This window comes from Centroberyx affinis, unplaced genomic scaffold (assembly GCF_046629955.1).
Source record: "Centroberyx affinis isolate AG114_WGS23_722 - 3 ecotype Tasmania unplaced genomic scaffold, CSIRO-AGI_Caff_v1 ptg001285l_1, whole genome shotgun sequence".
Lineage (NCBI taxonomy): Eukaryota > Metazoa > Chordata > Actinopteri > Beryciformes > Berycidae > Centroberyx > Centroberyx affinis.
Genome location: NW_027279791.1, coordinates 175,767 through 203,312, shown reverse-complemented (window position 1 = coordinate 203,312; position 27,546 = coordinate 175,767). Strand labels below are relative to the sequence as shown.

The 27,546-nt window shown below is 42.1% G+C and overlaps 2 protein-coding genes across 2 annotated transcripts in view; both read left to right on the top strand.

Annotated features, from left to right (window-relative positions):
- Positions 1-20,020, top strand: part of rttn (rotatin) — a 37,410-nt gene extending 17,390 nt beyond the window's left edge. The window contains exons 25-49 of the mRNA XM_071525294.1: positions 991-1,233; positions 2,098-2,254; positions 3,750-3,916; positions 4,699-4,918; positions 5,933-6,061; positions 6,481-6,591; positions 7,158-7,316; positions 7,810-7,887; positions 8,327-8,525; positions 8,741-8,838; positions 8,963-9,050; positions 9,499-9,700; positions 10,015-10,105; positions 10,535-10,685; positions 10,974-11,111; positions 11,957-12,159; positions 12,442-12,547; positions 13,106-13,203; positions 13,453-13,530; positions 14,053-14,179; positions 16,539-16,732; positions 17,460-17,733; positions 19,093-19,196; positions 19,527-19,596; positions 19,866-20,020. Coding sequence (XP_071381395.1) covers positions 991-1,233; positions 2,098-2,254; positions 3,750-3,916; positions 4,699-4,918; positions 5,933-6,061; positions 6,481-6,591; positions 7,158-7,316; positions 7,810-7,887; positions 8,327-8,525; positions 8,741-8,838; positions 8,963-9,050; positions 9,499-9,700; positions 10,015-10,105; positions 10,535-10,685; positions 10,974-11,111; positions 11,957-12,159; positions 12,442-12,547; positions 13,106-13,203; positions 13,453-13,530; positions 14,053-14,179; positions 16,539-16,732; positions 17,460-17,733; positions 19,093-19,196; positions 19,527-19,596; positions 19,866-19,945 — 3,565 coding nt within the window. The 3' untranslated portion in view covers positions 19,946-20,020. The remainder of the gene's footprint in view (positions 1-990; positions 1,234-2,097; positions 2,255-3,749; positions 3,917-4,698; positions 4,919-5,932; positions 6,062-6,480; positions 6,592-7,157; positions 7,317-7,809; positions 7,888-8,326; positions 8,526-8,740; positions 8,839-8,962; positions 9,051-9,498; positions 9,701-10,014; positions 10,106-10,534; positions 10,686-10,973; positions 11,112-11,956; positions 12,160-12,441; positions 12,548-13,105; positions 13,204-13,452; positions 13,531-14,052; positions 14,180-16,538; positions 16,733-17,459; positions 17,734-19,092; positions 19,197-19,526; positions 19,597-19,865) is intronic.
- Positions 20,021-20,673: 653 nt separating this feature from the next.
- Positions 20,674-27,053, top strand: cd226 (CD226 molecule). Its single transcript, XM_071525291.1, has 6 exons — positions 20,674-20,749; positions 21,650-21,976; positions 22,292-22,669; positions 23,586-23,688; positions 24,697-24,751; positions 25,476-27,053. The coding sequence occupies exons 1-6, from the start codon at positions 20,683-20,685 to the stop codon at positions 25,605-25,607; spliced, it is 1,062 nt and encodes a 353-aa protein (XP_071381392.1). The 5' UTR covers positions 20,674-20,682; the 3' UTR covers positions 25,608-27,053.
- Positions 27,054-27,546: the final 493 nt, after the last annotated feature.

Below are 27,546 nucleotides of genomic sequence, written 5' to 3'. Positions count from 1 at the left end.
CGGAGAGTCAGCTTTCATTTGTTTACGCATTCAAATATTGGATTGGATACTGAGGTAGACAAATGTTACTGTATCAAGGGAAAGTTAATTGTCCCTGATTGCAGTGGTGAAGTAAATAGGATAACTTCGGTATTTATTTGTTCATTTATTTTCATTTATTTATTTAACTATAATGTTTCTCAAAGGAATTTGGAGGGAGAGTGCATTGTTTTTAGTGCTGTTGCATAGATAACGGTGCAGTATTTTGTTTTGGTTTAAAGAATGAAATGTGTTAGAGAAACTGTGAAAAAGATTCCCAAGCCAGGTCACACATACATTCACCTGGAGTTAATATTTCCTCCAATGCAGTGTTGTAGTGAAGAATTCGTTTCACAGGCTTGGCGGCTTGTGTTTCATCCGTCTTCATTTACTTCTAATGTGACCTAATGCAAACAGATGAGAGTGCCTCACACACGGTTTTCGTCAGCTTAATTACAGCAGAGGAGTTTTAAGCACACCATAGATAGATCAATCCACATGGAACTAAATTTCATACAGTGCTATCATTGGGAGAAGAGCACTTGTTTAAAAATGCCATCAAGATGGAGTAGTCTACAGGGAAACTACATTCAGAGTTATCTTATTTGGGCCTAACAGAAAGCCCCAAATGCTATTTTATATTCTCATGACATAATTCAGACAGCTTTTTTCTCTCATTTTTTGACTTATTTCTTTTTGTTGATTGTAGTCGGTATGGTTGCTGCTACTGCTGCGTGATTCAAAACAATCATAGGTAATTCTCAAATAAGAGGAAGCCTTCTTTGGATGACTCATAAATGTCTCATCACTCCTGACTGCTAATCAAATATCTGTTTGTGAATGAGGTCATCAGTATGCCTCTGAGGATGCTACTTATGCAACACACCCGTCACCGCAGACGAAGAATTATGTAACCCGATTCAGAATATCTCAATCAACATCTCTGCCGCTGTTTCTTTTTTTCTCCCCCAGATTCCATGATGACCTGAGGCTGTCGGAGGCGCAGGTTGTGTCACTGCGGGCGTCACACCTTCCCACTGGGCTACAGGACTGCGTGCAGGCTATCGTCATGGCAGCGGGACACAGTTCTGTGACCTCGGCCCTGTCCAGGCTCAGTCTCTACTTGCTGATTGACAGACTGGCCCTCCCTCACATCCACACCCACAACTGCAGGGACACACTCCGCTCCCTCACTTGGCAGTCTGCTATAACCAGGTACGCTACATTCAAATTCAAGTTTAGATTAATGTGGGTTCATAGGCTAGTTACCAACTTTGTGAGTGTATCGCATCAAAGTTTATTGACTAATCAAATTATGGGAGGCTTTTTTGACAATATTACAACTGCTGCACCTCTTTAAAACAATAATGAACAGTTCTTGCTTGACTATTCTTGACTCTGTTGCTCTTTTTAAAAATAAAAACTCTGAACCAAAAGTTTTGCCATGGCTCAGTGAGTACAGCATGGCCTTATAAGAGTGTAGAAATACTGAATGTAAAGGAAATTCAATGAATTTTAGGTCTCTCATGACATTCTGAAAGACCTAATGTAGAAGTATCAGAAAGCGACTTTGTCTTAGTCTTATTTTGAAGAATTGACATCAATCCAGCGTCTTATTAAATGTAATACTCTTTGTTGTTTGCCCTTTCCTGGTCAAAGTATTAAAGCTTCCCTAGAGAAGCGTGAATAACTTAAGCTATTTTCCACAAAAAGATTTAAAATATCAGGTTACCCCCCCTACTTGTCAGGAGCTTCAATTTCTGGTTTCTGTGTTGCAGCTGTGTTGAGCTGTTCTGAGCCAATTTTATTTTGGGTCCTAGAAGAGACTGAATATCATGAAGTTCTTTTGTTTTTCTGCATGAAGTTGTCCTCATTTCAATAATAATAATAATCCTAAGAAGAAGAAGAATGTGAAAATGATAATGGGATGGAACTTTTTCTTTATTAGTAATCAGTACGCTTTCCTAATTAGTGTTAGTAAAGTTATTGTGCAGGGGCTCCAACGCTTCTGAGTATTTTAATTTCAGCTTCTTTCTCTCCCTCTCGCTGTCATGGTCTCTCTCCCTTCTTCCCCTGCAGGTTTCTCCAGGTGCGTCCAGCCTGTGTGGAAGATGAGAGGTTGCTGGTGGGCATTGTTGCATTTTTGAATGCCCACTTCAAACAGATGCACAGAGAGTCTGCGTCTGACCCGGAGGACAAGGACCTGCGCTGGATACTGGAGTTGCTCCTCAACCAGGTATACATGGTTTTCACTTTCTGGCCACACTAAGCCACTACATTTTTTTCACTACATTGCCAAAGGCCAGGACTAAGAATAATGTCTCAAACACTCGCTAATAAGTGAAAACCATTCACTGAATGAAGGGTAAGAATTGTGAAAGGATACTCCACCAAGTGGAGCTGGACATAAATCAAACTCTTACCATCGCCTAACTCCTGCTCTAAATTTGATGACTATTAATATGATAAAGGGGGTTTTGAGAGGGATCTGGCCATCTGTACTCCAGCTATCATGCTCAATATATTTTCCTTTCCTTCAACTCTACAATAACTGGATCTTGATTCTGCCCATCTCCTCCCCAAAACTGTAATTTTTCTGTACATATGGTACCTCTGTCCTGGAGCTTTGCATTGTTACATGCAGTAGCTGCTAATGCACATATCCGAAAGGCACATTGTGTAATGTATTTGATAAGGGCATTGTCTTGTCTCGTTTATCAAAACAGTGCACACTACTGTAGTTTCAAGTGTGTGCATTACAAATGTGTGTGCATGTATGTGCATATATTTGAGGTCTTTGCATCTGTGTTACCTAGTAATCTAGTTAGGCTCTCCCCCCCTCCAACACAGAGGGTTATATACGTGTAATCAAAGCGTGAGTAAATCACACGCCATCAGACAAGCCAAACATATTACTGTCTCATTACGATGGAAAACAGTATTGCGGCGCACCACTTCAGACCCACGGCAGAGCTTATTTCCTGAGCTCTTAAAACAAAGCCGGATTCATATTTTTGCCCGAGGAGAAGAATCACAGCACTCTCTTCGTGAGGAGAGCTACTTTTAGGATTTAATCAGTCTCACCTTGGCTTTCTCATTAATGTGTGTGTAAACAATAGGCCCTCCCCTGGCGGCTAAAGCAGACTCAGATAGAACGCCTGGTAGGGGTGAGCAGCTCTGCTCTGCTCTGACTTCTCTGTAATTACTGAGCTGTTTCAGGAACATCTGTCTCTCTGCACTTGCATTAACTAACTACTCTGTGCATACTGCGCAATGAGGAATGCTGTATGTTTGGCGCTCCTAGAGCTGAGTTTTGCAGGGAGAGATGGGTGGTGTTTAGGAAGAGGCACTTCCTCAACACCACCCACTTTTCAGCCTGCTTCCCCAATATCCAGTGGTCAGTTTGTTTAAATTTAAGAAGTTGGATGGTGGGCAGACTTTATCTGTTATTTTACCTTGAAATTGGAATACCTTGAAACTGTGTGATCAACCAAAGTCAAATATCCCTTTGAACAAGGGGGGTGTATTTAATAATTTGTGCATGCTATCCCCTCAAATAATAGGACTAAGAATAACTTTAATATTAATTTTTTTAACTAAGAAAACAACCCAAAATTTAAACAATGGGCTAAATCCAAAACAAATACATATAAGCAAACAACAAAGCAATAAAATAACCCTCTGTGCCCATCCATTCATCCGTCCGTCCATCCATCCATCCGTCCATCCAGGAGACTGTGTCCCTCCTGGATTTGCTGCTTGGTGTGGAGACCCAGACCTCCAGTCAGAGCCAGGGGGGGGCAGAGGAGCTGAAGAGCCAGGTCAGCCAGAGACTGCAGAGAGAACTCACCAGCTTTTTTAACACCTTACTCCACCGCCTTACACACACCGCTGACAGGTAGGGCTCTCTCTCTCTTTCTCACACACACACACACACACACACACACACACACACACACATAATTTAAAATGTGGAGAATCACAAGAAGTCACCTGCCTGTAGGCAATAGAAATGAATTATTCATTTTTCATGTCTCATTTTGTGTTTTTTGCAGCCTAAATGAAAACTGTAAAGTTTTAAATAAAAAGTCTTTTTGTAATTCCAATGAAAAGTGTGTGTTACTTACATTCTCATAGGACAGTTAGAACTTTGGTCTTATCTGCTTATCGAATATACAGTACTGAATTTCTCATTGACAATAGCTCAGGGCCATGGAGGCGCTATTGACTTTTCAGCACCCTTCACCTACTAGCAATATGCCAGAATATTTTCTTCATTTCTAATGAATCAATTTTTCCTCATGAAAAATAAATTAAAGGATCATAATTATTACTCTGTGAGTGTACTTGAAGGATGAGTGTACTCTCATGTAATGTTATTCAGCCTGCCTGTAGGGTAGAAATTTGTTTAATATTGTCAGAACCATAAAAGCGATACTGGAGTGTGCTTCCACTGCAGGCGAAGTGTTTCTTTGAGTTCATTTGTGATGGTATTCCTGCCACTTAACCGGTCATTTAAAATTGGAAAATGTAGAGGGAAATATGAAAAAAGCCACAGGTTTTTGTATTAGGATTGAGATACAATAAATCTAAGTTTCAGCATTGTCTCATCTCTCCTCTTCTCTTTTCTGCCCACCTGTCTGCGTTCCTGTCTGTCTGTTTGTCTCTCTTTCTCTCCAGGCTATGTTTGGCACTAGCGGGCCCCTTCAAGAGCCAGCTGGCAGTCCGTTTGCTCCAGAGCTTGCGGGTGTCTGACGCCCCGCGCTTCTACGGTTTACCCAGCCTGGAGAGGACACTGCTGGGCATGGTCAGCCTGACAGCCCAGCCTGGCTGGAGCTCCCACTGCCCGGACCTGGAGCCCATCTCCCTCTGCTCTAAGTACCTCAGTGGACTATTGGAGGTGTGTGTTTGTGTGTGTGCAACATGTGTGGTGTGTGTAGTTCCCTATCTGTATGTGTGTGCCCATTCATGTGTTGCATATCCAAGCCCCCTACTCTCTCACCAGCGATCAGAATGCCTGAATGCCTACAGAAATGAATGAAAGCAAAAAGCACAGTACTATCTGTGGAATTAATTAAAATCAAGCCAAATATGGTTATGGGACATGAATTGCAATAGGTAAAAATTTAATTGATTAGATATGCTACACTGTGAAGATGCTGATGAGAATAATCAACCTTGCCGATTCCATCTGTTCTGTTGTTCATCAGTCCATAACAGAAAAGCGTAACACAGTGCAAGCCAGCTTGCACAGCAGTCATAAGCACAGAGGTGTCCAAACTTTTATTTTTGCTTTGGACTCAGCAACCCCATGGAATAGACTATCCTCCCTACACAGCAGCCATCCCTGTTTATTTAGCTTATTTAGTCTTAATGGGCAGGTTTCGTGGGCATGAATTAACATTAGACAAAGACTAATTTATTTTTCAGTGGAGATCTCTGGTGGCTAGATCCATCTCTCTGCTTATAACCTGATATGTAGCCCTCCCCTCGCTCCACCTCTCACCCCTACTCCTGGTGCTGTAGGGCCCTAAAGCTCAGCAGGCCTTGGCCTCTTCTCTCTTCACCTGCTCTTCAGTGCAATCCCACAGCCTGATGGCACATCAAAGCAAAACAATTAGTCTCAACTGTATTTAGCTTTCATTTAGATGCAGTGAGTTGCATGACAAACATACAGTAATCAATAACTCAGTAACAAGTAATTTTTGTTCAGTCTCCTTATGAACTTAATGTTCAAATGAAGAAGAAACAGAATCGGGAGCAACATGTGATAACACAACTTGACCAATCCAAATGACTTACAGATCTGCCAACTCTAGGATGAGAAATTCTGGATGGGATACAAACTGATACATGTGATTACACTGCAGTGCTCTGCACCTCCAACCTCCAATATTGTGGTTCCTTCACACAGGTGATCTCCTCTTTCTATGTGGAGTGGGGTGGCAACTCCATGTCCTTCATGGGAAAAGGTGTGACCAAGAATGCTGTCATCTGCCTACTTCACCTGTCTCATGAGATGATGGCCGAGAACAACGACAAGGTTAGTGTGAGCACCACTTCTACTTCTACTGCTGAGGGGATGCTGTTTTGGACAGAGTAATTGATTGGATTTATAAAATGCATTGCACTAACTAACCCATTGCACGTACACAGAATGAGTAGAAAGAAGGAACTAACTACTTAAAGAACTAACAGTCACAACAACATGCGCTTTAGCTCTTAATGGCATTTTAGCCATTGACCACCTTTTATCTAAATCATGGAGTCATTTTTGAGCATTGTGGATTTTATGTCATGATTCTATAGAACAGTTGCAAAAGATTTATTGGTAGACAGACACAGAATGATACAGGGAACACAATACAGCTCCATGCATACAGGATGTAACTAAGCCTAAGAGTTGGTCAGAGGGGTAGAAACATTTTCAAATGTATCTTTTTTTAATTCTGTCTGCTTCAGGACTTCATTTCCCAGTGGTCTTTGGGGCAGGAAGCAGGTTCAGAGGAGGCTAATAGTTCTCAGCTGGGTTTGGCCTGGCTCATCCCACTGTGGGTGGACCGAGACCCAGAGGTATGGACAACTCAACAGCAATATAAACACACACTATAATAAACTACACTCTATTCAACTCCACTTTGCTCCACAAACTCTTTCTGTCATAAAAATGAAGTTTCTAGACGCCTGGCTTTTGGGACAAAATGAAACCCATAAGAGCCAAGAAAGAAAATCGCAAACAGACAAAGAGAAGCACATGACAGCTAGTCGTCCCAAAATCTCTCTCTGTCTCCAAATGTAAGTTCCCACACAAGTCTAAGAGACTCCCTTGATAAAATAGGATCTGTCTTTGCCATCATCAATGTAGATGCCAATCTGGCAGTATGAACAACCACACATTCACATTTAAAACGGCATAGAGAAGTTCTCTGTGACTTTGGGGACATCCACAGTGTCAGGTATCCATCACTTTTTAATCTGCTGATGCACACACACCCTGGAGCTTTTATTTAATCATGTATACACACACACGCACACCTTTTGCTCCCCATTTTCACTTTGTTGCCCTCCCCGTTCCCCTCCCTGTCTCTCCCTCTTTCCCTAACCCTCCATCTCAACTCGTGTCTGCTCTCTCCTCCCAGGTGAGGTTTGCCAGTCTGGGTGTAGGTGCAGCTCTGTCCTCAGCACCCAGTGGGTGCCAGGCTCTCTGTGCCAGCTGCCAGAACATCAGCGGGGGGCTGTGGGGCACACTGCTCAACATCCTCCTGGATCAGCAGGAGAGCAGCATGGTCCGCAGAGAGGTACGGAGTTAGAACTATAACTCTGCTCTCGTGTCAGTAAAACCCAGAGAGAGACAATTTGTTTCCTCACTGCAGCACATAAAAGAAAGAACATCCAACATCCGACTGTCAAGCCAAAATATGGAACTTTGCAATGCTTTCTGAAATATCCATTTTGTTATGGCAACACACTAAAACCACTTTAAGATGTGATATAGAGTGGAGGGAAAAAAGCTAACCCATCTGTTGCTAATTGCCATAACCCAGCACTCAATGTGGTTGCTTTGTCCCAAAGTTTCAGTTTCAGTTTTAACACTGCTTCACTAAATTAACAAATCGAACAAGAAGGCAAATTAAAATGAATGAGAGAACATGGGAAAATTTACTCAATTGAAGTCAGTAAATGTCGCTAGACTTTCATGTATTACCAGCCAAGTACAGGCAGATGGCAGTGTTGTTGATGCAGTCTGGTCTCACCCTGTGTGTGCATGTTTCTGTTTGTGTTTGTGTCCAGGCTGCATTTATCCTGCAGAACCTGCTGGTGATGCCCATGCCTGCCAACGCAGAGGAGGCCAAGGACTCCCACTGGCAGGTCAGTGGCCCTGCCAGCCAGTTTAAAGCCTTTTATGGACCATGGATTAAAATAGTCTCACTGTTTCTCTCTCTCTCTCTCTCTCTCTCTCTCTCTCTCTCTCTCTCTCTCTCTCTCTCTCTCTCTCTCTCTCTCTCTCTCTCTCTCTCTGTCTCTCTGTCTCTCTCTATCCCCCTCTCTGTCTCTCTCTTTCTCTCTACACCCCCCTTTCTCTCCCTCCTTCCCACTCTCCTCTCCTGCTAAGCCCAGCAGTGTTCACACAGAGTTGAGCCTAGTTGGATTTTACTTTTTCCCCCTCTCTACTTGGCCCCTTTCCTCGCCCCCCCTTCGCCCCGCTCTCCTCTTTTACTGGTGACAGAACCCTGGAGTTCATATAATAATTTAATGTGTACTCACCTCTCCACATCCCTCCCACAATCCCCCTCTCCTCTCCTCTCAGAACCCGTGTGTCCATGATGAAGTGTCTGGTGTGTCTCTGGTGGGTCTTCCGGCGCTCCAGGCTCTGCTCTACCACTGTCAGTACTTCCAGCACGTGGCTCTCTCCGCCTCCGCTTGTTACCGCGGCAGGTATACTTTCCACCTGCAGCCCCCCGCCGCCGCAACCCGCAGCCCTAGCCCACAGGAGAGCACCTCGGGGGGTAGGCTTTATCATTCACTGTCTATCCATGTTCATTTACCATCCTCTTTATGGCTCATTAAAAAGGAAATCTGTTGTATTGTTTATTCTGTGGATCTGAAACCATTTATAACTTAGGGTTAGCCATGTTTCAAAGTTTGATTGTATTGTTTAATAAAGTGACAAAAATATGTAGAAACTGTGTGTTTTAGTCATTATATCTATATGTTTGTCTAGATTCAGAGAATTCTCTATGGTTTTGGAGGAGCGCCCCAGCAGCACCCACTATCAACCCCAGCAGACCTTCTAGCTCCCTCTCCACCTCCAGCACTGTGGTTGGCAACACCCTCGCACCCTCAGATGTATATACACACACACACACACACACACACACACACACACAAACACACACACACATGCAAAATAAACAGCTGAATTCATCATACTTGTCCTTTACAGATAAGAGGTTCAGGCCCACACACCCCTAAGGCTCCCTCCCCATTGGGTACCACACAAGAGACACCTGCCAGCAGACTCATGGCTCAAGGTACAGAGAGAAACGGAGAGAGTCAGTGTGTCTGTGTGAGAGAGACAGAGAGAGAGACAGAGAGAGAGAGAGAGAGAGATAGACTGTGTGGGTGCTTATGTGCTTTGTCATCATAGTAACACAGTTTGGTTTCATTCTTCATGCTACATAAACCTTGACATTATTTTTCTTTAGACGCGCAGAACCTCAGTGTCGCCCAGTGGCCAGTGACATTTCCATTTGTTACCCTTTATTATAAACTACAGCCATTCCTCAGAGTTGTATATTTACATATCTATCTTTCATATACAACCACAAAGGGGGAACATTGTTCTCTGGTATTATACCTTGGTTTGATGTTTTCATTATGCGGTCATGGCATCTCTAGCCACAGATGGAGATCTGTATCACACTGTGTGAACTGCTGGGGAAGATTTCTCTATTAACTGTCTGTCTGTGCATCTCATAGGCCAGAGTGACACAGACACCAGCGACTCAGTCATCTCCCAGGATTCCCGGCAGGGCGAGCCCTCGGCGGTCGAACCTGTTGTCATGGTAACTCCTGACCTCCTGACAGCCCACTGTGGCCTGCTGACCAACCTGCTGGCCATCCTGCCAGATTTTACCCTCGCCGCCATCCGACACAGCCAGCTTCTCCAATCACTGGCTAGGTAAGAGGCCACACGCTCAGCCCACATCAATTACAAAGGCTGATTGCTCTCTGGCTCTACTAAGCACTATTGCAGATTTATTTGATTTGATTTATGTGATGACTTCAAACTGTATTAAGCATGAATAGGATCAAGGATGTGACAAAGTCAGAGAGCTATTTCCATTGTGGTCCTCATACATATTCAAAACCCTATGTGTAGCACAGTTGAGAAAAACATCAATTCTATGCTCTGTTATATCGAGTGTAGCTAGGTTTGTGTAGAGAAACCACACGCAACACACACTTCTGCCATCAACTTTATTTTTTCCTCAGTCTGGTGGATGCTGGGCCCATCGAGAAATGTCTGAGCGAGCTGAAGACACCCAACATCCTACCAGGAGAGAGAGAAGACATCAAGAGCCAGGTGAGGAACACTGTGAGAGATTTGAAGAGTGCTGAAGAGTTTTTCAACTTTTATACTATTGTGACTCACCAGAAAAAGCCGTGGGTTGGTACAGTACAGTGTCAGTTTCAGTGTAGTGCAAGGTTGTCTGAGGGCACCTCCAGATTTCCGTGTGGGTGGAATATTGCTCTTGAGAAACTTAACAAGCTTACTTTCAAAGCCTACCTTTGTTTAAGCAGCTGGGGAAAAAAATAGCGTTCTAAATAAAATTACTTATTCTTACTTTCATTTCATTCTCAACTTAGAGAAAAACAGCCTCTTTTGTTTCGGTACAAGAAACATACTTTTCTCTTATTAACCCTAACCACCATAAATGCCTGCATGTATATGTGCATGCATGGATGTGTGTTTAATCTATATGACTGTGCGTGTGTGCTCGCTCATTTCTAGGTTGTCACCCTACTTCAGTTCCTGTCCAGCTTCTCCAAGTTGCTGCAGTTATGTGTCATGGTGAGCCAGGAGTTGATTGGTCAGATGGACTTCCTGAAACCGCTGCTGACCACTGTGGTGACAGTGCTCATGCTGGATACTGAAGGCTTGGGTAAACCCCTCATGTTGAATCCATATGCAATTATTTTTAGCTGATCCAATTTGCAATAATTTTCTGAAATCTGGGCCATATCCCATATATACTATCATTTATGTCACCTTTATTCTTCATCTGAATTGTTTAGACAGTTAAGATCTGCTATGAAAACCCCTCAAAGGTGCTTTGATTGCAAGTTCTCATGTCTTATTCAGTGCAACTTCAGATCTGTGTGATCTGTGTGTGGCTTTGTGGATCTCTTGTGTCATAAAATTATTTGTGACTCCCTGTTTCTCTCCTCAGATGCTCATACCCGGGATGCGGTGTGTGTGTGCTGGGCAGACGTGTTTACGCTCCTGGCTACTCTGGTGAGGAGGGACAGCTCAGCAGCGTACCCATCTGTCTCTGCTGCGCTGGGGAGACGCTGGCAGACATTTGCAGGTACACAGACATGCTACTCTTTGTGTGTGTGTGTGTGTGTGTGTGTGTGGGAGTGAGTGAACAAAAGTGATTTGAGCTGCAGAATCAATTGTATAATTGTATATTGTTTGTTAGTTTTCACAATTAATAGAGTATTGGCACATCGGCAGTATTGAGATGTTTCATTTAATTTAATTTAAATTCAAGCCCACTATAGTTTAAAAGTGTCAAGATCTGGGTACAAGATGCAATAGTGCAGTAAAATAATTTTGTTCCTCACATCATCAAGACTAATAATCATGATTAATTATCGTGATTGCAATAACTAGCAAAATAATCAGGATTAACACTTTACGCATAATTGTGCAGCCTTAATTCTGGTACAGAACAAAGAAATTCTCTCAAATTCACACATTGGTGGCATAATTACTGTCTGTGTCTGTATATCTACACTGAACAGATGCTAGGATAGGATAATTGCATCCTGTCCTTACACTACCTCTACTCCTCCTTCTCCTCATCTTCCTCTGTGATTAATGGCGCAGCAGGGAAATCTGATGAGTCCAGTGAAAGATGGATGCTGAGCTTCTATGTGTGTGTGCGCATGTATTTGTGTTTGCATCTGTATGTGTGTGTCTGCATGTGCAAGTGCAAATGATTAGTGTGTGCTCCACTGGTGCATTTTCTGCAGTGCAGAGTGCCTCAGGCATGAACAAATATCAAGCTGTCAAGGGATTTAAACAAGGGATTTGGTATTTCGTTTTGCTGCAATTCAACATGTACTACACTGTCATTCATAAAAAGAAAACCATTCTTCCACCAACTGACTCTATTTATTTTCCTGTGTGTGTGTGCACGTTCTGTAGAAACCTTATCGATGTGTGTGAATGAGAAGTTCGCAGACCCTCTTCTCCACACAGTGGCGCTACAGTTTCTCTGCACGCTTTTCTCAGAAGAGACAAAGAGACGCTGTGCAGAGTTCGCCACTCCACCCTCCAAGTGCGTGACCCCTCTGTCTGACACCCTGAACGGTCCCTCAGCTAGCCAGCTGTGTGAACTGCTACTGCAGGTAACTCGTCTCCTCTGACTCTAACTTTAAGCCTAGGTGATTTGAATTTAAATCCTTCTTCCCTAAAATTACCCCAAAAATAATCAAAAAGGGCTCTGATTATTATTTTACAATGAAATGAAGAAACACCTTTCTTCAGTGTGCCAGTGGCAAAGTTTCAAAAATTCAAAAAACATTGAAAAATGCCTTTATCACCATATTTTATGGTACGTGGTTGTATCTTTTGGGAGTTCATGGGTGTGTGAAATGATGACTGTGTTCCTCCCTGGCTGTGGATGTCAGAGTTTTGAGAAGAGGTCCCTTCAGGACCCAATAAAGAAGCTGACAGCCAGATCTCTGATGGCACTGCTAGCCTGCAGCCCCACCGCTCAGAACCACGCAGCTAAAGGTAACTCCCTGAGCGTCAGCCTGGGGTTAAGTGCATGGGTGTTTTTTTGAACTCTCTCAGAACCCAAAATGGGTCACTGGCCTGTTTCAGGTGGTTCCCCATAAGACGAGTGTAGTGATTTGTTTTCATTAGCCTAGATTTCGGAGCTGTGTCCTGGACTGGAAAAGTTTAAGAACACCTAGTTTAGGGCTTTGAGCATTGCATATGATAATACATTACAGTTGAATTATTTGAAAGTTATACTTGTTGCAGGATTATTGATTAACAGCCATTTATTCACAGTCACACTATGTTATCAGGGTGTCAAACAAAAAGTATTTTTCCAAAACACTATTTATCCATTTAAAAAAATGACAATTACCTGAAGCTCATCTCTCTATCCAGTCAGTAAAAGGCTTGTTTTCTGCTAGAATTTGTTTTAAACTTTGTGCTGTCAGTCATTTTGATGGATATCTTATTTTTGCAACAAAGCTCTTCAAATTATATGAAGTTAACAAAATGACATCTGTATCATTTCATCCCATTTTCTGTTGCGAACCCTCTGTCTGTTGGCTCCAGCTGGTCTAATAGACAGCTGTGTGGAGCAGATGAAGCAGAGTTACTCCCAGCTCCACCTGGAGTCAGTCCGACCCGGCAAGGCTGCACACCGCAAGAAGGTGAGGGGAGACTGGCTGGAAATTTCCAGTCTCGGCTGTTCTGTGCTGCCTGTTTTTTTCCATTGGATAGAATAACAATCTCTATTCAACATGAATGAGTTTTTGGATAAATATTGTGAATATCTGTTACAGTTCTCAGCAGCAGACCTTTATTTTTCTTGAGTCTTTCATGGGTGCACTGAATGGTGTTTTTAAATGTGACTGATACACATATTGGTCTTTGTTTGTTGTGCTGTTCTATGTTATCAGGAAGAGAGCCATTTAAAAGAAGTCAAGCTGACGGTGGAGATCCTGCGGAGTGCTCTTTACCGAAACGATGAATGCAAAGTGAGCCTCTGTGTCTGCCTTTTAATTCCCCACTGCTAATTGGTTTTTAATGAAACCCCGGTGTACCAATACTGTGCCTGTAAATGAGATTTGCCCAAATGCGCAAGGCCCTGCTTACATCTCAGCGACTTTAGCTTCTTAATCCCTTCTATATCATTATGTACAGTATGGAGCATATTGGCTGGTTTTCATTTTCTAAGTGGCCTTTTCACTCACCGGTGGTTACCTTGGACTGAATAGGCAAGGAGGCTATATTGTAATGTTTACTCTGCCATTATTCTTCTCCCTGTGTGTTTTTCCTGCACACTTACCAAAATATTGAGGCATTTTATGTTGATTATTGCCATCTGTGTTTGTGCTGTAGTATAAATCACAGTTCCTCTAATGTGTGTTATTACTTTAACCAAGTGTGCGTCTGTGGTTGTGTGCGTGCCTGCATGTGGGCCTGCTCCTATGTATGTATGTGCATACGTGTGTGTGTGTGTGTGTGGGCACAATGTGCATGTGTGTTTGTGTGTGTAGGCGGTGGCCACGGATGCTCGCCTAACATCGGCGCTCCATGCTCTTTGGCCTTGGCTCCTATTGGACGATCCCACCATGGAGGCGGTGCTGGAGCTTCTGTGTGTCTATACAGCCAACTGCACCACAGGTCTGTATATGTGTGTGGTGTGTGTCTGTCTATCTGTATGTGTGTGTGTGTGTTTGTGCAGGCACTGTGCCTGGCCCGTGCCTGCCCATCGCCTCTGTCTGCGGTCAGCGATCTGACTGAGTCATACACACTCCCTACTAAGAGCCCCATTGTCCTTCCCAATGACCACTGAACAACATTCTGTCTCACTGTATAAGCCCAGTTCTTGCTTGCCTGCCCTTCACAATAGACACAGTGTCAGGATCCAGGGACCAGGCTGACTGGCTGCCTCACTGTATGTATGGCGGCGGGTTTCTTGCCTGCAGACCAGTGGGAGATGCTGTGGGGAATCACAAAGCATCCTGTGTCTCCTGAGACATTGGTATTCCATCATGTGAATGTCCAGACTGTATGTGTGGGAATCAAAATGGCAACAGATGTGTTGTAGAAATAGATTTAGCGTGGAGGAAAGAGGCCAGATTTATAGGGAGGAAACGGTAAGAAACTTTGACTTTGATAAACGGCTTCTTGCTCCTTTCATCCGTTCGTGTATGTGTGTGCGTGCATGTGTGACATTGGGGTAGTTGTGCAATGGAAATCAGTGAGAGGAAGGAAGTTTTATGTGTAACACTTAGGTTGTTGTAGGTAGTTGTGGCAGTTCTTTCTATGTGTGTGTGTGCGTGCGTGAATGTGTATCTCTGTTTGATTGGCATCTGTTCCTGAGTGGGCGTGTGTGCTCTGATCTAAACTCACTCTCTTTATCCCCCCCATAAGCTCACGCTGTGAAGCACCAGAAATCACTGAAGTCAGGCGCAGTGTTTCCCTAAAGGTTAACTGAACAGCAGGTAGTGTTGAGGCTGCATGCAGCCAGGCTTAGTATTACACCATCCACCCTCAGGCTACTGTCTTGTCTCCTGAGACTCTGCGTTCTACTACACATCTACTGGATGTTCCATCTCAAGTCTACCTCCTTCAACCGAGGCTTTGTTTTCACTGCCAGTGCAAGTCAGATTGTTGTTTTCATCTTGTGACACATTTTCACAGATATTTTCATTTCAGCCCCAAAACGCACTCACACAGATGTACAGAAAGAAAGCTCTTTGTCTTTCAGGACTCTGAATTTATTAGTTCCCTGCAGCAACAAACTAATGAACTTGCGCAAATGCACTTTACTCCCTGACCCATGATCATGACCCTATTGTGCTGCAGCACACGCACGTTCCTTTTGTGTGGTTATGTATGTTCTTTTATGTCTTAAATGTTATCTTTGTTAAATGTCTGACTCAATACTCTTAGATACAAGGCACATTTCTATAAAAGGCTAAATAAATGGAATCTGATTCTTATCAGCCCTATGTGGCGCATGATTGCTAAAAAAAAAATCAGATTTAAGGCAGCAGTGGGAACAAATCTTTTGGCTCACATGAATGAAATACATCCATTATGGAGCAGAAGCTCCCTTGTCAATATCCTTATACACCAGTTTCCTTGACAGGTATTGAGATAACCTCAGGCTAACATCAGCATAAGCCTGTTGCTATACGCTACGATTCTTGGATTAGCATAACCAACAAGCTGTCATGTTCTCAAATTGGCAACATCAATCAGTGTCAGACTATGGCTTGTTAGTGTTTTATATCTTAAGCTTGTTTATTTCTGTATGTTGTAGGTACTCCACACTACAGCTACAGCAATTAGTCATGTCAATTAAGCTGATGTGAATGTGGCGCCAAAACAGAGGCGTTTTTATTTGCATATTCAGTAGTATTGCTTATTTGTGTGCTCTGTATCTGTTTATATTTCTGAATGGCCTTGGATTAGGCATAGACCTTAACCAGGGCCTAGGGCTGAATATTATTTCCTTCCCTTCCAGAGACAGAGGGGTATGGATATCATCAACAGTCTAAAGCCTGCCCTTTGACGTTGAATAAAGCTTAAAAGCCAATTTAAAGATAAAACTTTCAGAGGTGTTTTAAGCGATCTGATTCTGCACCCTGGACTGGGCTACTCACTGCTGACATTGCTACAGTTTGTGTTTCCTGTCTCATTCACCCCACTCTGTTTACATTCTACTACAAGGCCATTTAGTCAGAAATCCTCCTACTGGCTTTCTTCCAGGTTCTCTTAAGCTAGCCCCGCAGCCTTGCTCTACTGTGCTGTTTAAGTACTGTGGATAATATGCTACAGCCTACACACACATTTTACAGTTTTGTCTGGCATGTGTGTATGTGTGTCAGTTTGTGTGGATGAGATGTGGATGGTTATGCTACACATACACATCCAACTGATCTCTAAAGTCTGTGTTTGGGTTGAGAGTTGATCATTTCCTCTGAAAAAGCGATTATAACAGCTAAGTACTTTTTGTCTTCTCCTCTCCCAGCATGCAGTTCTCTGTGTGGCAGTGGCCCTGGTGTTGCCCCAGGTTCTCGCGGCCCCCCTAGTAGCACCCTGATGCACTCTGTCATGAAGCTGGCCTCGGGGGTCGCCCCAGACAACAGCCCCGTCCAGAAGCTGGCCTTCTCCCTTTTAGCTAACCTGGCCATGTCCCGTGACTGCAGGGGCCTCCTGCAAAAGGTAAAAACCCACTACATAGTGTGTATGCCACAGTGCTCGTACTTTGTAAACAAGTGTCGAAACAAGATAAACATGTCATCAATACATGACTTAATAATGGTTTGTTTTCTCAGAGTGAGATATGAGGGGCTTTATCCCAAAGCCCAATATATCCATTTTGTAAAAATGTTGCTACCTGGAAATTCAGCAGCCAATAAATACAGATGATTCTATCTGTAAAAACAGAGCTGTTTTGTATGACTCACAACTCTAATAATAATCCATTACATGCTTTACCTCCATGCCAGCACTCATTTTGTCAGAGTAGGCGGCAGGTTTTCTTTTTTTTTTTTCAAATGGTGGATATCTCATTTTAGAATATAACTCATATGAACTCAGTCACACTGAACCATATTATGATGGGTCTACTTTTTCACATTTCATGGATAATTCTGTACCAAAAATGTTATGTTTATTTTTAACTGGAAAAAAAAAAACATTTATTAAATAACATAAATTGAATTTGCTGAAACAGTGTGATAGAATTGAATGTTTCTAGTAAAAAATGCCACTGACTATAAGTGACAAAAGCTCCTTTCACTCTCAGATCTCTTTCTCTGTTTCAGCCTGTCCAAAACCTCAACTTTCACTCTAGTGCTGGCCCTAGGAAAACTTTCTAAGCTGGGGAGCAGCTCTGAAACTCTTGTATCACATCTCTCTCTTCTCTCTCCTTGTCCATGTCCCTCAGAGTAATTTCCTGCAGGCCTTCCTGTCGGTGCCAGTGCCCAAGGCGGGCGGTGGTAAGGCCGCTGCTGCTGCTGGTGGCGGCGGGGGCCTGCTCGGCCTGTGGCTGAGGCTGTTGGTCAGCCTCTCATTCGGAGAGGACGGCCAGCAGAGTATCCTTAGGGTGACCGGAGCCCTGGAACTGCTGGCAGACCTGGCACCGCACCGGCGCCATGCGCTGCTCATCCTTCACAACCTGTGCTTCTGCCCTGCCAACAAGCCCCACGTCCTCGCTAATGGTACGGAAGGGGGCAGGGGAGGAGAGTAGAGAGTTAGTGAAGGGTAAACCCACGTAAAATCTATTTTTTTATTTATAAAATTGGGTTTGCCTATTTAAGCTAGTATAAGTATTCATGATATAAATTCATAGTATACATTGTAGTAAGTAGTATCTGACTGATGTAAGTTACATAAAAATAGGAGGCGGGTAGCATACAACAGGTGGATTGAGGTTATTGATTTAGAAAAGGTAAGTAGCGAGGAAGTGGTAGAGATAGAGGTGGGCGATTGGTGGGGCTGTGAGGGGGCCCCATTATGTTGCTTCCTGTGGAAATATCACATTTCCTGTATATGTTGCGCACAAAGGTGGAGCTGCATCAAAACTGAGTGTCTGACAAGAAATGTGGCACGACCACATTGCCATTGTCAAGTTTCCATGTGATTATGTGCTAATGTGGAACTGATGGCACTTTGAGGAAATGATCTAGATGGTAGAAAGTGTGAGACTTTCCCTGGTCCTCTTGTAAAACTCTTCCTCTATTTAATTAACCAATAGTTTGCACCTAAAACTGTTGTTATACAAATCAACACACTTTCAAATACCTTGTACAGGATGTCTGTTTACTACGTATTAGCAATAATAATAATCATAATTTTATTTTTATAGCACTTTTCTAAAAGCAAAGTTTACAAAGTGCTTTACATACAATAAAAACCCAAAGAGACAATGATGCAGAAGTACCACAATCAAATAAATAAAACAGTTGTATAATAAAAAAAATAAAAATAATTAATAATAATAATAATAATAATAATAATAATACAAGAGATAAAAGTATACAACTAGAAAATGAACAGAAATACAACTAAAAACAGATGTAAGCAGATAAAAGTGTGTGCCGAGCCACATGAAAGCCCAGACAAAATAATAAAATACAACTAAATAAGTAAAAAACAAGTAATGAATAAGAAACGGAAAAAGGAGATACAAGTACACTGCCATTCAAAAGTTCAAATGTTTGGAACCACCGAGAAATCTCCATGCCCCCAAAAGAAACTGATGCCTCCACCCACCAAGGCAGCACCAAACCCATCAAGAACAGGCACAGCCAAAACACTGACAATGCCACAAACCACCACCTCCGTGTGGAGTGGAGGCGTTTCATTGCAAAACACTACTATCCATTTAGGTGAAAAGAAAGTCGATCTAAAATACTGACTTTCCATTGTAAATGCAACCAGTTTGTTAACCACAGACTTTAGTTACAGAGAACCCATTAAAAAGGTACCATTGTTTGCAGTTTGAGCTATGAATCTTTTTTGATGATGGCTATCTCATGATTGATGAACATCTGATTCTCTGCATGTCCTTTTTCCAGACAAGGCCATGAGGGTGTTGGTGTTCTGTCTGGAAAGTAAAGAGATGGAGGCCCGCTCTATGGGAGCCTCTGCACTTTGGGCCCTGCTCCATAACAATCAGAGGGTATAAAACACACACACACACACACACACACACACACACACACACACACACACACACACACACACACAAGCACTAAAACTCCATCATGTGCATTTACTGGCTAATATTGTTGTTCATTGGCAATATATGTCAAATTAAATCCCAGTGTATCATCATTCTATCCGGGCCTATGCCTGTAACACACAGATAAATCTGTGTGAAAGTTTCATTATCGTCTCACATGCAGCTGACAAACCTTTTTTCCTCCTGTTTATAAATAGAAACATTCAGTCCTCTGGATTCAGGCTCATCAACACAACTCTAATCTGTCTTTGTAATTTCCCCTCAAAGGCCAAGACTACTTTGAAGTGTCCCTCTGTTCGATTGAGACTGGAGGAGGCACATACCATCTCTAAGAAGGGTATGCATTTATTCACTTTGATGAAGGCACATCTGCATCTGTCCTGGCACCGAATTGTAATGTTATTTTTCATGCGTCCCATTGTTTACAATTTTACTGAGTCTCTCTCTCTCTCTCTCTCTCTCTCTCTCTCTCTCTCTCTCTCTCTCTCTCTCTCTCTCTCTCTCTCTCTCTCTCTCTCTCTCTCTCTCTCTCTCTCTCTCTCTCTCTCTCTCTCTCTCTCTCTCTCTCTGTGTGTGTGTGTTGTGCTTTTTTTCTCTCAACTGCAGAAGCAGAGAACAAGCAGGAGCCCATGAACGCCTACCTGTTGAAGTGCCTTGAAAACCTGTCTCAGCTGTTGAATAACTGATTGTATTGTTATATTATTTATATGGTTTGTTTTGTATTGTGTTTTATACTTATCAAATGTTAATTAATTGGTATATTAAAGCACCAAGTGGCAAAGTTTAGCTTCTGTCCCCTATGGTCTGAGTTCATTGCTACAAGATAGTGTCTAATGACTGTTTAATGAGGTTGCACATACTACTAAATAATCTAAATGTTTGTTTTTTTTCTCGTTTGGAGGAGAGGAATGACATATGTCAATCAGCAGTGCCTCTAAACAAATGTTGTGGCTGTGGCGGTAAGAGCTGTGGTGTGACGCTGCTTTACCACACAACTCTGACTCAGCCGGGGTTAGTTGCTAACCAGCAGAACCCACACAAAACATTCCCAGTATTTCAAGTCAAGATTTAGATCCTGTTCTCATGAATTTTTAGTGCTGCCAAGTACTAAAATTGCTACATGTAAGATGAAAAGAAGTTATAGTTTCAAGGATTAAGAAACTCGGGACCATTTCTGTCCAATTTAGAAAACCCTCAGTTTGGATCCCACCATGCAGCACTATGCCCATAAGCTTGCCGCTCATTAGCAGCTCTGGTGATAAAGTGCCCCTCTGTGTGGAATGAGCTAACAGTGGGCTAGCATGAAGTGTGCCCCAGTAGCTCAAGTGTTTCTCTGTAGCCAGGCAGCTAGCAGGAAGTGCAGCTTCGGTGCCTCTCCACTCATCTCATCAATGCAGCTTTCATTCTCCCTCAGTGGGGCAAGATGGAAGCTGTACAAAAGGACCACTGGTACTTCATGGTACTCCTTATCTTTCTCCCTTTTCTTAAAGGTACGGAACTTATATTTTTATATGTTTTATTAATTTATGTTGTCATGAAAGGCTGTTGATTTTATGACAATTTGTAAGAGTGAAATGTGTAAATGGTACCTTTATTTCCTTTCATGGATTTCTATGGGCTGCCAGTGTTGAAAGTGAAATTCACTGTTGCCTGTTCAAGATACTCTGAAAACTTGGATTTGTCTATGTCTTAAATTTACATGAAGCTATTTATCAGGCAGTAGCATCAGTTTGTGATCTGGTTCATCATCAGTGTTATTTCTAAACATTCCTTTACTTTCCATTCTCCATTGGTTAGATTAAATGGGAAGATAGTAGGAAAGCTTGTTATTGTAAGTTTTGCAATATTCTCAGACACATTATCATTCTAAACCTGCCAGAACTCTCCCAGGGGAATCGCTAGACTTGAAATCAGTTGTCATTCAGCTCGGATAAAAGGCTTTGAAAACTTGGAAGCTTGATCACCAGCTATTGTCAAGTTTGTTGATGTGTACTGGCTCAAATTAGCCTAATTAACATTACCCAGGGGATGGCCTCAAAGCAGTGAATGGCTGTGATAATCTTAAAGTAGAGCAGACTTTGGGGAAAAACTGATGCCGTTTTTATGCCACATTGCATAGGTATTAACATAATTTCTCAGGAGTGATAAGTTTGTATACTGTGAAATGTCAGAAATCACAAAATGTAAGATGACTGGTGGCCTCTGGTTTAGACATTTCAATCAATAATCCTAGAAAGAATTGATGATTTGGTGTATCCCTCATTTAAATGTACTGGTTTGCTATAATTTTGTCTGAACATGAATTAATATGTACAAAGAAGTGAGGATTTCTAGATAAGTTCAGTGAAGTTCTGATGAGTTGAATAAACAGAACAACGCACTCTGTCCAGTTGCCGTACAGCAGAGACAGGCTGCCGTTTCAGTTCGGCTGGAGGAGGGGATGGTCCTGGGCTGCTTGTGCCCCTGGGACGGCAACCTCAGCATGGTGTCCTGGACCAAGATACCAGACAAGACTCCGCTGGCCGTCTTCCATCCAGACTACGGAGTGGCCTTCTCTCACCACTACCGTGAGCGGATCGAGTTCCTGAGGACCACGCCCATGGATGGCAGTATCACCCTGAGGAACGTCACCCACCAGGATATTGGGCTTTACCACTGTTCTGTCCAGACCTTCCCTCAAGGGTCCTGGACCCGGGACACACGGGTGGAGGATTCAGGTAAGAGAAGTGGCTTTCAGCCCTAGCAGGCGCTGTTGCTGCCTAGAGTTGGTAATTTATTAATAAGACAAGGGCTTGAATTTAACAAGGGGCTCAAAGTATTAATCTGAAATTGGCTTTACTTTTCAGATTATGACGGCTTTTCAGCTCTAAAAGACTGGAAATTGTTGGAAATTGAACTTTATAGACCATCTTCCTTCCTTTTCCTCTCAGTTTTACAATCACCTGTCATCCCAAATGAATTATGGTCCCTGCTCATTTGTGGAGTGCATGACAAACTACTTCATGTTCATCTTCCTCCTTCTCCATGTACAGATGAGGCACCGGGAGACGAAGACCCCGAGACCCCCTCCCCGGAGGTGATCGAGGCCGACGCAGAGGTCGTAGCGGACCGGAGCGACAACCTGACCATCAGCTGCAACCACGAACACAACGGCACGGTTTACCAGGTCACCGTGGAGAAGATGTCGCACGGCCAGGCCTGGGGCATCATGGGAGTGTGCAGGGTGGTGGACGGGGGCCTGGTGGGAGAGGACTACACCGAGCGGGGCAAGGTGAGCTGTGCGGACAGCCTGGACGTCAGTCTGCAGCTGACGGACGTGGTGGAGGAAGATGGAGGCTTCTACCGCTGTCGCTTTACCACCGACGCTGGAGTGCAGACCACCACTGTGCTGCTCACCGTACCCAGCCCAGGTAAAAGAGGTGACACACACACACACACAGACACACACTCACTCATACATATGGCCATGTGACTGGATGATCATAAATTGTTCTCATACACTACCAGTAAAAGTTTGGACACACCTGGTTGAATGTACTATGTTTTTCATTATCTTAAAGCCATTTTGATCTAAAGGCTTATGCTTAAATGCTTGAAATTTGTGTTTTAGACAAATATAAATAGTGAAGTTGATGCCCATGTGTGAATTCCTGTCCATCAAGGCAAAGGGCGGCTACTTTAAAGAATCTAAAATATAAGATAGTTTTGATTTGTTTAACACTTTTTTGGTCGCTGCATAATTCCATTTGTCTTATTTCATAGTTTTGACTATTATTCTAAAATGTCCACAGTGTCCACAGTTGTGACTGGTAGTGTACTTGCGATGACATTTGAAAGCAAACACGTCTCACACAGTACAAAAGTGTGATGCTGTAGTAACAAAAGAATGAAGAAGAAAAAGAAAGAAAGACAATTTCTTTCAACTCTACTGTGGTGTTAACCATCCTCTCTTCATATAATCCAGCAGCGTGTGGGCTGTACACGTAGACTTGCACCTGTTGAAACCACATACAAACATCCTGTTAGCATGTCTGTGAATGTACTGTTACTGTTAATGTAATGTACTGGGAGTCGTGTGTGTCTTTTATGTGTCTTTGTGTCAACCCACATGCATGTATTAATGTGATTCTGTGGCTATGTGAGTCACCAGCATCTGAAATCTGCAGTTTGCCCAGTGAGTCACAAAGACTTACAGATGTGAATCACCACAAACCTCTTGCAAAATGCAACCCCACTATTTCGTTTTTAATTTGAATAGAAAACTTTTGCTCGGAGGCTGTTTGCGGTGCTATTTTTGCATTGTTTTCCCTCTCATTTCATCTCCAGGTGAATTCAGCCTGTCTGTGTATATGATGTATATTTACACCGGGGCTGGAGCTGCTGGGCTGGCTTTGCTCATTGTCATCCTCATACTAGCGGTGAGGCACAGGTAAGATCCCATAGTGAACTGTCATACTGCTTTAGCAAACTAAACTCCTAAGCTATAAACTGGATTGTGAATTCCTGGCCTGACTACTCATCAACATCAAGTGCTGTACCTTTGCAGTGTGGAAAAACAATATCATGTGGTCTAGCCTAGTTTTCATTCCAGTTAGCCTTGCAGTGTGAAAGTGTCTTTAGGCGGATGGTCATCAATCAGCTGTAGTTATAATTAGGGAGTTAAAGTATAGAACCTAAATTTCCTGCCTTCTCGTCGCAGAGCGTAGGCACCATCAGGTCTGTGGTGCTCAAAATAGGGACTGATCTAGGTATCATCTTCCTATGTCATTTCTGCGTCATAATAGTATATATTATCAGTATGAAACACAAAGTCCTCCTGGATATCTTAGTTAGTTGTACAGCATTCTCATTCATCACTGCAGGTAGTCATTTATGATGAAGTTTATGTTATGTCCTACATTTCCCAGCCCATCGTTCCTCTTTCACAACCTGTGTCTGATAGCCAATCCCCTGGTGCTCCTTAACCTCTGTCCGGAGAATGGAGTGCACTTCTCATCTGACTTTGACGCAGATTCAATCTGAGGCTATTACACCATTAAAGCACTTGGACTCTATTATATTAAAATGTCTGACTCCACTGCAGACTTCTCTGATGAGAAATCCCATGTCTTTTGTTGATTTGAAATAGTGCTGAAACGATTAATCAATGGACAGCAAATTAATCGCTTATAATTTTGATAATTGATTGAGTTTTAGTCATTTCTCAAGTAAAACTACCAAGCAGTTGCTGGTTACAGCTTCACAAAGTGAGCAATTTTAGGCTCTGGTAACTGGTGATGGCCATTTGTCATTATTTTTGACATTTTATAGACTAAATGGTTAATTGATTAATCGAAAAAATAATCAATAGATTAATCTATAATGGAAATAATCATTAATTCCAGCCCTAACCTTATTGTGGTACTAATAGTTTACTTTTGCCTGCTAATCACCACAGGAAGAGGAACAGGAGAGAGGAGTACAGAGTCAAACTGCATCCGTCTCAGAGACAGGTAAGTGTTACATTATTCATGATGTCTCCACACTAGACACTTTTGAGAGACTGTCTTACCATCTCTTCAAACATGCATATAATCAAAATACCATTATACTTACTATTAATCTCTTATTTGATACATTACATCCCATCATCACCTTCCCTCATGCATTGTAATTTATGCTGCTTGCCCACCTGCCTTGTAGCAGCTGATAATGTAATAGCTGCTGGATAATATAATAGCTTGTCAAAAGGTACTAAAAATGTCCCAATGAATAGGTTGAAAATATAATTCTAGAAAGTTGAAAATATAATAAACATGTTAATCTAATAAATTGTTGTATAATGTAATAACATGACATTATTACATAAACTGGCGATTATTCCTTCATAAAGGGAGTAATATTTTTGCCTCATGATGTAATAATTACGTTAACTTGTGATGTAATAACACAAGTTATCACATTCTTCTTATCCTTATGAGTTATTACATTATCAGTCAATATTATTATTACATAATCAGTTAAAAATGTTGCATCCATTATGAAGTAATAATGTGATTTTATTAGATTATCTGGGCATTAATTGCATTAACAGGTTTTCTTATGCTTTCAACCCATTTAGAGGGACATTTATTACCTTTTGACAAGCTATTACACTATCCGTGAGTTATTACATTATCAGTCGCTCCATGCCTTAACCTAACATTTCAAATATTAACCATCTACAACATCCCGCAGCCTAACTACTATGAGAACATCCCTGTGCCTGGCAGGATGGGAAGGAGGCCCAAGCAAAAGAGCGATTGCCCAGTGTATGCCAACCTACACACTGTACGATCGCACAAGACCAAGAGAGTGTCAGCTTTATGATATATGCATACCCATAAATATGATATACTGTGCGATGTGATTGTGTAAGCTCTATCAAGCTGTCATCGCGGCCTCTGCTTTTAACAAGCAGGGCAGAGGAATGTGCATGCGAGTGAAAACAGACTTATTATATTCACAAGCACCAAAGGCCACCAACATTTTTTCATAAGCTATTACAATTATTTATCTGGGTTGAATTTTTTTTATAAGGTGCAAGGATCCAATGGTTTACCACATTGACAATGATTGATATTCACACAGATGATGAGTTACAAACTAGCTTACATGCTATTGTAAGTAGAAGATATGATTTTCTTCACCTTCCCCACCAGACAATGTAACAGAGTCACAGGTTAGTGCTACATGCAGGACTTAGGAACACGGGAGGTTTGTTTGGATCCAGCAGCCCTGCTCCCACTAATCAAATGTAACATGTACTGCATAATTACTGTTGAGCAATGTTTGTTTGGGCAAAACAATGCATGGTAAATTATCATCACAATAACCTTCATGCGGAAGAGCAGACAAAAGCCTGTATAATCATTCTTTTCACTTTCATAACTCCCATGTAAAACGATTGACAAAGGCTTGTATAATTGCTCTCCTTTTACTTTCATCCCCCCTGGTTTCCATTCAAAGCTTGACAATGGTGTCTAATCATCTGACAAAGAAGAAAAGCAGTCACTCAGCACTGTACCATCACTTGAGACCGTTGCATTCCCCAAGGTTTCTCTGTCTAGGATGGCTGCATTGTAGCACCAGCATGCTCTTATGAAAGCTGAACTCTAATTAGCTAATCCTGTGCTGTAGTTCATAGCTCCTCATAGTCACGGTATCTATATTAATGAATGTTTGGATTCTTCTTTTTTTTTTTCTTGCTGTGCTTTCCGAAATGCAATTCTATTCAAAGCAAAGCAAGAAAAAACGGGTAACAGGCCGAAGGCATTTTTTATCATGAACTGTGACAAGTTTACCACATTCATATTTTTCGACGTTCACACAGTGGTTTGTAATGATTTCTGAGCTAACTTATATGGCATTGTAGCTTAATATTTTAGGATTATGGCAGTGCTGTTCTGCTGTGTATGGGGAAATTGTAATCTAATTGATTTATCTCTATAGAAATGGAGGCAGTGGCACAGGGAGTAATGGATATGCGGGCTACTCTGCTAGGAGACGACACAAATGTGGAAGAGGTGGAAACATGGAATAATAAGGGACAATGTAGTTTGGAATCACAGGTTTTTGCCTCCTTCATTTCGTTTGTCTTTGTGTTTCCAGCAATGCAGTAGAAGCTGAAACTGTATATTTGACTGTGATACTTCTGATACTGTGTGTGTGTGACCAGCAATACTGATTCTGATGTGTGACTGTTAATGACCCCATGTGGTATAAATAAAACACAGTGTCATAGCCACTACCTCATTACTTCATGGACATTGATTTCCTGGAGGGTGGGATCTGATATGGTGAAATATAGACAAGAAGAAATTATTTATCAGTGTTCAAATGATGAACTGCTGATCGAAAACAACTTCTCATCACGGAAAGGGGAAGATTTGTCGAATGAAAGAAGATGAAGAAAATTGTCAATGCCATGATAGAACATTCAATTTATTATCTTTTATCATCAAAAACATTACATATGTACATTTAGTTAGTGAAAACTGTAATCCTACACTCAATGTGTTGAAAGTGCTATTTAACATATGACGGTAACAGAACACAAACACATGGTAGACACAAACACAACCATATAGTAACAAGAACAGAAATCATAAGTGATCTTAAGTGCATACCTACATCATATTTAAACAAGGTACTGTAGATGGCTACCATAAACTTCAACACAAAACGAGGAAAACTGCAAATGATAAACACTGTCAACTAGAACTTTCTCCAGTCAGCTCAGTAGTACGGTGCTAATGCTCCAGATGTA